Source organism: Plasmodium vinckei (genome assembly GCF_900681995.1).
Source record: "Plasmodium vinckei vinckei genome assembly, chromosome: PVVCY_11".
Classification (NCBI taxonomy): Eukaryota; Apicomplexa; class Aconoidasida; order Haemosporida; family Plasmodiidae; genus Plasmodium; species Plasmodium vinckei.
The window spans coordinates 337,454-349,492 of record NC_051303.1 but is presented as its reverse complement, the minus strand read 5'-3'; the positions used below and the strand labels follow the sequence as shown (position 1 = coordinate 349,492).

At 24.3% G+C, this 12,039-nt stretch overlaps 3 protein-coding genes across 3 annotated transcripts; 2 read left to right on the top strand and 1 right to left on the bottom strand.

Moving 5' to 3' along the window:
• Positions 1-500: 500 nt before the first annotated feature.
• On the top strand, positions 501-8,357 carry PVVCY_1100990 (RNA polymerase I, putative; the record flags this gene model as incomplete). The annotated part of the gene is made up of 3 exons (XM_008626275.1): positions 501-7,935; positions 8,027-8,143; positions 8,257-8,357. 3 exons carry the CDS (start codon positions 501-503, stop codon positions 8,355-8,357), a joined length of 7,653 nt encoding a protein of 2,550 aa, XP_008624497.1.
• Positions 8,358-9,262: 905 nt separating this feature from the next.
• On the top strand, positions 9,263-9,750 carry PVVCY_1100980 (conserved Plasmodium protein, unknown function; the record flags this gene model as incomplete). The annotated part of the gene is made up of 2 exons (XM_008626276.1): positions 9,263-9,424; positions 9,511-9,750. 2 exons carry the CDS (start codon positions 9,263-9,265, stop codon positions 9,748-9,750), a joined length of 402 nt encoding a protein of 133 aa, XP_008624498.1.
• Positions 9,751-10,173: 423 nt separating this feature from the next.
• On the bottom strand, positions 10,174-11,769 carry PVVCY_1100970 (leucine-rich repeat protein; the record flags this gene model as incomplete). The annotated part of the gene is made up of 5 exons (XM_008626277.1): positions 10,174-10,403; positions 10,553-10,982; positions 11,135-11,297; positions 11,430-11,601; positions 11,697-11,769. 5 exons carry the CDS (start codon positions 11,767-11,769, stop codon positions 10,174-10,176), a joined length of 1,068 nt encoding a protein of 355 aa, XP_008624499.1.
• Between the last annotated feature and the right edge of the window lie 270 nt (positions 11,770-12,039).

The window sequence follows — 12,039 nt, the reverse complement described above, 5'->3', positions numbered from 1 at the left end:
GAATAATAAGTTAATTTTTACAAATACATTACGTGATTAATTCGCTATATATGTATTCATGTGAAAAGCTAAATATATTTACCCTTTGTTTTTTTTGAAAAATACCAAGGGTATGTTCGATTTAAAATTGTATTTATTTTAAACTGCTTTAAAAATTTGTATCATATTTTGTAAAAAAATACAATTTGGCTTCGTTAATTTTTTCAATTTGCACAAATTTACTTTTGTATGTATATATTTGATGCATATATATAGCCGTTTCATGGTTTATAAATCTCTATCTATACAAGTTTTCCTTTTACAAAGACGTAAGAACACAAAGTATTATAGAAATGAATTATAAAATATGATTTTTTTTTACTTGGCCACAAGGAAAAGTTAAAATCAATAATAAAAAGGAGTCCCCTCCCCAATTGGTGGACGACATCCAACCTAAGTGGTAAAACACGAAGGTAACTCAAGAAAGTAAACTTCATTATAAGCAAATTGTACTAAACAAAATGTATGACATAAACAGTGCGAAATGCTCTGAAATAAAAAGTGCAGAACTTGATGTGTTGAGCAGCCAAGAACTAAAAAGAATTTCTCTTGGTAAATATGAGAATCAGTTACAAGAATTTGAAAGAATTTCAAAAGATGGAACATCAAATCGAATTACATATGATCCCAGATTTGGGACTATAGATTATTCACAAATATGTTCTGTTTGTTTTGAAAAACATGACAATTGTTTAGGTCATGTTGGACATATAGAGTTTATATTACCAGTATTTAATCCACTATTTTATAAAGAGTTACAAGAATTACTAAATCTAGTTTGCTATAATTGCTATGCATTGTGTTACTCAGAAGATGTTATATTTCTGTTAAAGCATATTTATCAATTAAAGTCATTAAATGAAATTGAAAGCTCAAACAAATTTGTAATAAAAAAAAATAATGAAAATGAATATATAGTTAGTGAAATAGAAAGATTATATAATAAAATATGTAAAGAATCAAATATTACTATGGACGATATAGTTGAATCTATTTGTCAGGATTATGACAAAAGTTTTGATAATAATGAAAAAACAAATAATGAAAATAATTCAAATGAAAATAACCAAACATATGAATTATGGAAAAAAATAAATAATGATATGCACAGTGGTGACGAAAAAAATGAACCTGATCTTAGTAAAGAATCTGAAAAAAAACAAAAATCAAATGAAGAAGCCGAAAGTCAAGAGACAAAAGAAAAAATACGATTTCTAAAGGAAAAAATAAAAAAATATAATTTTGATATAAGTAAATTAGCTTTTCAATCGAATTATAATTATGAAGAATATTTAATTTTAAATAAAGCTATAAAAATTCACATGAAAAAAGGGGCTAACTGCTCAAATTGTAGATTTCGTAGAAGTATAACAGTAAAAACATCGCCAAAAAAAGATACTATTAATTTTGTAGGGGCATATACAAATAATTCGTTTTTTAAAAGATATCTTTCGAAAAAGGATAAAAATAAAATATCAGGAGAAAATGTAGATGATAATTTAGAAGATAATGAAATAAATTATAACCATACAGATATAGAGAAGCCAAATAAACACGGTAAAGAATCCAAATCTGGGAAAAGAAAAAGTATGGATAATTTAAATTTAGAAAATGGAGCCGATCAACTTGTAGAAGGAACTGATAATAATAAAGATGGAGATGATAATGATGAATCATTCAAAGATGCTGTAGCTTCATATAAACGGAAAACATCGAAGGAAAAATGTACAGTTCGTTTATTTAGTTTTCAAATTATCGATTTATTAAAAAAGATTTTTGTAAATAATAATAAAGATATAATTAATTTGTTATATCCATTTACAAAAAAAGATGGATGCCAAGTATTTTTTTTATACGATATGGGAATAAGTGCAAATCGTTTTCGAACACAATCTAGGGGTATACATAAAAGAACAAAAGTTACAAATTATATATGCAAATTAAATAATTTTGTAAAATTATGTATAAATAGCAAAAAAAACATTGATTTTGATTATATAATAGAATATAATAAAACAGAATTAGATTTATATAATGAAATGTTTTCATTATTTTCTTTAAAAGTACGATCAAGAGCTATTTCAAGTTCTATGGATTTCAATGTTGAGATTGCAAAATCAGATTTTTTACGATGTTATTCATTAATATATAATAATAAAAGTGCTTACTTAAATATTTTGTTTGGTAATTTACAACTCGCAGTAAATACATTTTTTGATAGCAGTTTGATTGATAAACGGGTTCAAAAACATATGGACAATATATGTATAAAAGAAATACTCGATAAAAAAGAAGGTGTAGTACGAAAAAATATAATGGGGAAACGTGTAAATAATTGCGCTCGTACTGTTATATCTCCTGATACATTTATTGAAACGAATCAAATTGGAGTTCCTATCGAATTTGCTAAAACTTTAACTATTGATGAACATATAACTGAAAATAATTTTGAGTATATAAAAAAATTAATTGAAAATGGACCGGATATGTATCCAGGTGCTTTAAGTTATAAAGATAGTCAAGGAAGAGTATTTAGATTATCTCGTTCTTATGAAGGTAGAATGAAACTAATAAATGAACTAACTAATTTATTACGTAAAGAAAAAAAAGAAACTTTAATTTTACATAGACATGCTAGAGATGGAGATATAGTCATAATGAATAGGCAACCGACTTTACATAAATTTTCTATTATGGCTCATTTTTTAAAAATTTTTGAAAAAGAAAAAGTTTTTAGATTAAATTATGTTAATTGTAGTAGTTATAATGCTGATTTTGATGGAGATGAAATGAATCTCCATTTATTACAAACCCCTTTAGCACGTGCAGAAGCAACACATTTAATGAACTCGGATTTTTTATTTACAAGTTTTAAAGATGGATCACCTTTACGAGGATTAGCTCAAGATTTTATTCTTGGTGGATTACATCTTACTTCTTTAGAAACATTTTTAAATTATGATGAATATTGCAACTTATTACAATGCTCTCTTAATGTTTTGCTTCGTCAAAAAAATTCATTTTTTTTCAAAAAGCCCAAACATAGCAATACATCTGGAAGCCCAAACACAAAAGATGCAAATAAAAATTCAGGGGGTAATGATAAAGGTAAATCTAATTCATTTACTGGAATCAATTCAAAAATATCGAATTATAGCTATTTAGATCCCTATGCATCTAATTTAAGTAGAACAAACTTTACTATAAAAACAGAAGAGCCAACTATTTTATTTCCTACAAAATTATGGACAGGAAAACAATTAATATCAAGTATTTTGAAAACTATAATAAATGAACTAGCCATTGAAACATATAATAAAAATGGAGATAATAATTTTATGGAAAATTTTAAAGGAATAAATTACGTAGCTAAAGCTAAAACAGATCCTGAATTATGGTCATTTGATCCAATAAAAGAAGGTGATATTATTATTAGAAATTCGGAATTATTACAAGGTGTATTAGATAAATTACATTTTGGAGCTAGCTCAAATAGTTTTGTACATCTATGTTATGAATTGTTTGGGCCTAAATCTGCTGCAGTTATGCTTGATTGTTTTGGTAGATTATTTATAAGTTTTTTACAATTACGTGGTACAAGTTTAAGTCTATATGATTTTATTTTAAAAAAAAAAGCAAAAGAAGAGAAAAAAAGAATTAAAAAAAGAATATCATTTACTGGATTTTATTTACAAAATCTTTTTGTTTATACAATCGGAAAAGCATTAAATGCGGACATGAATAAAATGGATGAATATAGTAATAAAAAAATAAGTAACTATGAAGAATGTAAAAATTTATTTTCAAATAAATTATATGATATCTATTTAAAAAAATCAAAAATTATAAATAACTATGAAAAGAAATTAGGAAAGGAAATTAATATTGACAATGAAGATGTAAATACAAATTTGTGGCTAACTAAAACAGAGGATCTTACAAAAAAAATTTCAAACAAGTTTAATCTTTTTAATGATGAAGAATTTAATATGAAAAAGGATTTATATTTTATTACATTGCTAAACAAAGAGATCGAAAACATATTTATTCAAAATAAATTACTTAGTGATAATGTAAAAAATGAACAATCTGAACAGAATGAAACATATGAATATTCAAACTCACCACATTTAAATTATATAATTAAAGCCGAATATTATGAACTGTTTGAGAAGTATGTAATTGAAAAAACGAAGGATAATTCTATAGATGAAGAGAATGAAACGGAATACTCTGAGTTTGTTAATAATATAGTAAACAAATTATATAATTCAATAAAAAATCCATCTTTTTATAAAAATACAACATTTACAAGTGTACAAGTAGTAAAGGTTATTGAAAAAATTGTAAACTTTTTAAGGGAAGCAAAATGTAACAAAAGATTAAAAGTATTTATTTTATTTGAAATATTTCAAAATGAAAATATAACGAAATATTTCCCTTCTTTAATTGAATTTGCCACTAATTTAAATACAGATATAAGTAGTGAAGAAATAGTAGAAACTGTAATAAATAACATATTATTAAAAAAGGATCTTAAACTTGAAACTGACCAAATATCATCTCGTGATGTAGAAAAATTCATTTTTAATAGCAAGAAACGGGAAACAACAAATGATGTCATATTGAAAAGATATTTACATTTGTATAATCGTCTGATAAAAGTGGAGAAGGACAAAAAAGGACAGATAAATAATTCCCCTTTAAAACCTAAGAATGATGAAAGTCCAAACAAAATAAATGACACAAGTCTTGAGAATTCACAAAATGTAAACATAAATGAAAATGTACATATATATGATGGGGATGCTATAAAAAACTGTTTAATATCAAGTTTACCTTCATTTGCTCTTAACGAAGATATAAATAATCTTTCCTACAATAACAGATATCAATATTATGAGAAATATTTAAATATAAAAGATGAAAAATATTCACGTTTTAAATTTTACAAAATGGAAGATGTATTTCATAAATTAGATTTTTTAATAAATAATTTTTTTTCATTAAAACGATTAGATTTTGATAGTATGCTCGATTCATTGTTTCAACCATATTTATGTAGAGTATCATCTGGAACAAATAATTTAATAACTATGGAAAATCTGATGAATAAATTTTTAGATAATGGTTTTAGTAATATGATTTTTACTGGTGCTAAAGGAAGTAAGGTTAATTATTCTATGATTTGTGGTATGCTAGATCAACAATATTTAGAAGGAAAAAGAGTGCCAAGAATGAGATCAGGAAAAACTCTACCTAGTTTCCATAGATATGATTATGGTGCTAGATCTTGTGGGTTAATTACAGATTGTTTTTTAGAGGGTTTAAGACCTCAAGAATATTTTTTCCATTGTATGTCTGGTAGAGAAGGATTAATAGATACCGCTGTCAAAACAGCTAAATCTGGATATATACAAAGATGTTTAATTAAATCGATGGAATCAATAATTTTACATTATGATGGCACAGTTCGAAATGAAGATAATGCAATTATACAATTTCTATATGGAGAAGATGGTATTGATCCATCAAAAACTGCATATCTAAATTCACCTTCGGATTTAATAAATAACTATAATATATCATTTAGTAAGTATTTAAATTATGGATCAAACCAACTTATACAAAAAAATCAAAACCTATTTATGAACAATGAAAGTTGTAGAAAACATGACGACCCACTGATATGCCAATATAATCCATATACTTATATAGGAGCCGTTTCAGATAATTACGATTCAAAATTAAATAATATTCTTAGAAAAAGTGATTTCAATTTAATAAATAATGATGAGAATTTTTATTCTTTATCTTCATCATTGTTAAGGTCAAAATATTTTCATTCTTTATGCTCCCCTGGTGAATCAATTGGAATTTTAGTTGCTCAATCTTTTGGTGAGCCAGCTACCCAAATGACATTAAACACTTTTCACTTAGCAGGAACTGAAAATGTGACTATGGGTATACCTAGATTAAAAGAAATATTTTTAACATCAAAATTGACATCAAAACCTATGATATATGTTCCAATAAAATTAGAAGAAAAAAATATGAACAATCCAAATGAAATAAAAAATTATATAACTAATATTGCAGATAAAATATTAAGTAGCTATCAAAGTATATTATTATCTGAAGTTATATATGGTATAGGAATTGATAGAAAATTAATAATTCGTGATAAAATTGAAAATAAAGAAATTCATATGATTCAGTTAGATAAAGTAGAACCAAAAGATAATGTACAGAAAAGTTTTGATTGGGATCAAAGTGATATATATAAAACCAACGATTATTCTAAAATTTTACAAGTTTTAGAAAATACTAATTTAAATTTTGATTTAAAAAAAGAATGGGCTCATGAGATTGTTATTCAATTTGATAACTTAAATCACTTTTGTAAAGTTAATAAACAATTATCTCTTTCTTTTATTTTATATAAAATAGTAAATATAGTTCTTATATCAATACTTAATAAAATACAAAGTAGTATATCTCATCATAATATTCGAAATATTAATTTTATGAACCATGAGCATTATGATGAGTTATTTGATTTTATTAGTGGAAAAATGTCTGAAGATTTTAATTTTAATTTTGATAAATATGAGTATAAAAATGATGAAGACGAAATTAATGCAAAACTAAAACATATGCCAAAAGATGTTGGAGGAAATAAATCAGGAGATGAAAATGATTATGGTCGTTCTAACAATTTAAATAATTCAAAAAAGTACAATGAAGAAAATGATGATAATATGTCAATGGGTGATAAAAATGAAGATAGCGGTAATGAAAAAAATAATAAATCAGATGGAAATGATGATAGTGATCAAAATGATGGAAGAGAAAGTGATGAATATAAATCTGAACAAGAAGATAAAGAATACGATCAAAGCGAAGAAGATGCAGATAACGAGGATGATAGTAAATCATCTCAAAATGAACAAGATAGTGATGTTGATAATATGAATAATAGCGAATCCGATGATAACAAATATGATGAAACAGAAAAGAATTTGACAAAAAAAAAATCGAAATTACTAAATGAAACTGACTCAGAAAGTGATGCCTCTTCAAATCTAACCATCACAAATCCTGGAATAATCGATGGGGAATCTAAAGAATCAAATAAATCCCAAAAAGAAGAAAAATCAAACATATCAAGTAAAAAGAGAAAACTATCAGATGGTAGTGATTATATAAAAAATGAAAAACATAGAAAAGAAATAAATTATGATTCTTCAATGAGTAGTGAAAATGAAGCAGAATTAAAAAAAGAAATGAGTAAAAAGTTTTCAAAATATTCATATGATTATAAAAATAGAATGAATAAAATAGATTTAGATGTTAGTGATTATGAAGATCTTTCTATAGGAATAGCTGGAAATAAAAATAAATTATATGATCAAAAATATATAAAACATATTATTGAAAAAATGAAAAGTAGTTTACTTTGTTTTATAAAAAGAATAGATTTTTCTCCAATTACATGGGTCTTAAAATTTGAACTATCTTGGGATGTAAACTTTTTTCCATACCCTATCGACTTTTTAAGTTACTTACAAAATGATATATCCAAAGAAATTTTATTTAAAGTTAAAGATTTAAATAATCCAAAAATTTTGAAAGGAAAAGATATAACACATAGTGGCGAAGAATATGAGTTACAAATAGAAGGAAGAAATGTATACAAACTTTTTAATATTAAAGATAAATATATTGATAAAACAAAATTATATTGTAACGATATATATACAATTGTTAAAACATATGGTATAGAAGCCGGAAGATTATGTATTACAAAAGAGTTAAAGAAAGTTTTCGAGGCATATGGAATTAAAATCGATTTTCGACACTTGTCCTTCATCAGTGATTTCATGACACACACAGGTAAACACCAAACCAGGACTTGTACACTATATGAAGTTTTTTACTTTTTTTTCCCATTTTTCATTTTTTTTCACTTTTTCAACCTTTTCAGGAGACTTGAAATCCTTTAATCGATACGGAATGAGCGCATATCGTAACATTTTCCACAAGATGAGTTTCGAATGTGCAACAACTTTTATGATACAAGGATGTATACAAAATTCAGTTGGTAAGTGATAGCAAAATAAAAAAAAATGGCATGATCCTATACGTCTTAATTTTTGGTATATTTTTGCGTGGTTATATATATTTTATAAAATTTTTCATTTTTATTTATTACAGATTATTTATCAACCGCATCGAGTAGTTTATTTTTCGGAAAGCACATAAAAGTTGGAACCAATGTATCTAACATTATAACCTGTATTAAAGGAGGAAAATAATTATCTATACACATATAAAGCCACTTTTTTTATTCCTATTTTATTTTTCTATTTTTTTTTATTCTTTTTCATTGCACAGTTTATTGTGCTTATTTTGTCATTTTTTAAACTATAACAATAAAAAGAGTTTTCAACTTTTTATTCTTTAAAACAACACATATATCAACATGTGAAACATATTTATTTTATATATTGAAATAGGGAATAATGGAATTTCAGGATTTTACACAAAAGTCCAGATTATTAATCATTACATTTTAAGAAAATATTGAAAAAACTAATTTAAATAATCGTAGAAAATATAGTGATAAAATGTATACGTAATTAGGGCATTATATAGGAAAGAAATATAAAGAAGTTGTATTATCATGCTATTTTATTATTTTGTTTTTATTTCATTATTTAAGTTACAACTTTTCATATTATTACTATTTTATAAAGTATCTAAATTACATTAGTCTTTATTTTTGCTTTTTTCCTCTTTTTCCAATTTCCCCAAATATATGCATTTATCGGTATTTTTCAATCGAATTGACATTTTTTTTTTTTGCAAGCATAAAATTTCAATAATAAGTGTACGAAAAAAAAAGATAAAATGAAAAGAACATTTAAATTATTCAAAATAATGAATTAAAATTAAAAAAGTAAATCTATTCATTTATGTAAAATAGCTATACATATTTTTATCCAATGATTTATATATTTTTTTTATAAATATAGTTGAGGATAATAAATGGTATTGTAGTTCTTATAAACATTATATTGTACAGGAGTTATAAAAAAGAAATGTAAATAGGCAAGAACATATTAAAAAATAAAACAAATAACCAAGCACATAAATACGTGCCAAAATAAACTTAGTGAAGATAGCAAAGTAAAAATTTGTTTCTTACAAATACCCAAAGATGCCCAAAAAGGGGGAAACAAAATCTAAAAAAGTAAATGAAGTTATGGATGAAACAATGGAAAGTAATAATTCGATAGATGAGAAGGAAAACGATAACTCAACTTCTGTAGATCCAAAGACGTATAATAAATTCAAAAATGATGGATCCTTTTTACAGCAAGTTCGTAAAAAGAAAAATAAACAAAACACCGAAATATACATAAATATCTTCATTTGTATATTTATATGTACATTTTTTTTCCTTAGGTTCTAGCATTACAGAAGAAAAATAAAATAAGAAAAATTAAAGAATCGGAAACAACAGATTATAAGATAAAGAAAGCTAAAAAAATGGAAGACCATGAGAAAAAAGACAAAGAAGTTAAATTGGGTTCAGAAGATGAACGGGAAGAACAAATAAAAAATGAATACCTTGAAAAAATTAAAAAAATGAAGGAAGAGGGTTTGTTTACAGATAAGGGATTAGGAGCTGGGCTTGTTAAATAAAAAATCGAAAAAAAACAATTAAAATAAATGTTGAATTTGTTCAGCATACGAAAGAGACAACATTTATGGATATATACACACCCGCCATTTGTTTAATTTTTAATTTTTTTCATTTTATTTCTTGTTTTTGTCATAAAACTATCAGAAATAATATATTTATTCTTATTTCGTTTACATTTTTCATGTTATGTTTATTTTTTTCTATTTTTATATTCTTATACCTTGTTATTAAAAATAAACAAAACAATATCTTTTATAGATTCACAAAAACTTTAAGAATCATCAATATAATCAATAAATATATTTATATTATGTACGAGTATTAATATATAAGCACATAAAACAAATGGAAAGTACAATAAAACGTGAGAATATGCATAACTTTTTTAAAACGGCTAAGTTTGTGATTTTTCAATCAATTTATTAATCAATGATTATAGGTCCTTTGCTTTGGTTTTCTATGCTTTCACTTTTCTTTAATAAAAAATTGTGAAATTTTTCTGTTAAATTTTTATATTTATCAATTTTTTTTTGCTCAAATAGTTTTTTAAGTTCACTTTCTTCTGCTGCTCCCTTTTTTAAAAATATTCTTGCTAGACAAATATCTTCTTTTTTTATTTTTTTATCATCGAGGAATACTATGTTGGGAATGTCTGATGTGTAATAAAGGGGGTGAAGTGCATCCATATATGTATGTATATATATAGGCATAAGTATTATTCACGCATATATTTTAAGCAATGACATAACTAGATAAGGGAATATACATATTTGTGGGTATTTTCGAAAACTGAATGCTTACTTGCAATTAGATATTTCGTAGCATATTTAAATTTATTTATAAACGGGTTGTGCTTGATAAATAATGTTTTTAAGTTTTTAACTTTTTTTAGTAAAATAATAAATTCACAAATAAAAAAAAACTTTTTTTTAGCTAATTGGTCTATATTTTGAATATTTTGATGATACTTAATAATATTAGGATTTTCATTTTTGGTTATTTCTTCATGAAAATTTACATAGAAATGAAAATAGTCCATAATTGTTTCGTTGTCATTTTCTTTCATAGAGTATTCTTGAAATTTCTCATTTTCCATTTCATTTAAATTTGTTTTTTTTTCTGAACAAATGTCAGGTAAATTTTGTACTTCATTTTCTTTCTCGAAATTTATATTATTATGCGAAAGGTCTAAGTGTGAAAGATTTTCAATTTGTGCAACTTCTTTTATATCCTAAATAATATAAATAAACAAAATATGCATATGCTTATGGTTACATATTGTCTTTTATTTCTGGTTATCGAATATAATCAAACATAAGGGAAATAGCTATAAATATATTGCACATATGGGTGTACATATTTTTTTTTTTATTATTCTATTACTTCAATGTCTTCAATCAAATTGTTGGACACATTCAATGTTTGTAAAAATTTCAAGTGATGCAAGTTTTCAATTTTTTTTATTTTGTTGTTGGATAAATTTAAAATTACCAATGACATGCATTCAATATTTTCTATTATGCTAATATCATTGTTTTGTAAATACCTGAACAAGTACATAAAAATATTAGGAAAAAATAAATAGCTAGTATTGGTATAATGCATTATTATTATATAAATTAATGTGTATAATAAAAATAAAGGTATAGTCTTATAGCTATTTCATTTTTTTCATTACAATGCCTTCAAATTTACAAGATCATTTAAATTTTCAATTTTTTTTATGCAATTATTATTTAAAAATAAGCATTTTAAATTTTTAAAAGTTGATAATCCATCGATATTATGAAATCCTTTCATATGAAGGTAAAGAACTTCATTTAGCTCATCGGTGTCGTAGAGATTATTGTCTGAAAAGAGTAATATATGGGAAGTAAGAATTTGAAAAAAAAACTAATTTTCCCTAAATATATTTATGCATATATATATGAACAATCCCACAAACCTGAACACAATTTTTTGATACGCTTGTAAGTCATCAAATTTTTGTTATCATCCGAAATCATACAGTACCCCATTTTTTTGTATTTGCATGCATATATTATTTAGTCTATAAAAATATATATATTCCTTCTAACTAATCAAATTTATTAAGACTCCAAAGTAGTATAGTAAAAGTTCAAGGAACAAGAGGACACAAAATAACATCAGGCAAAAAAAATATGATTGCCTTGGCTTTGTAATTTAGCATATATATTAAGAGGAACAAAATAGAATTTTCAATATCAACTTCTTAAAGGTAAGACAAATAATTTATGTATACTTTTTGTTTAAATAATTGCTAGAAA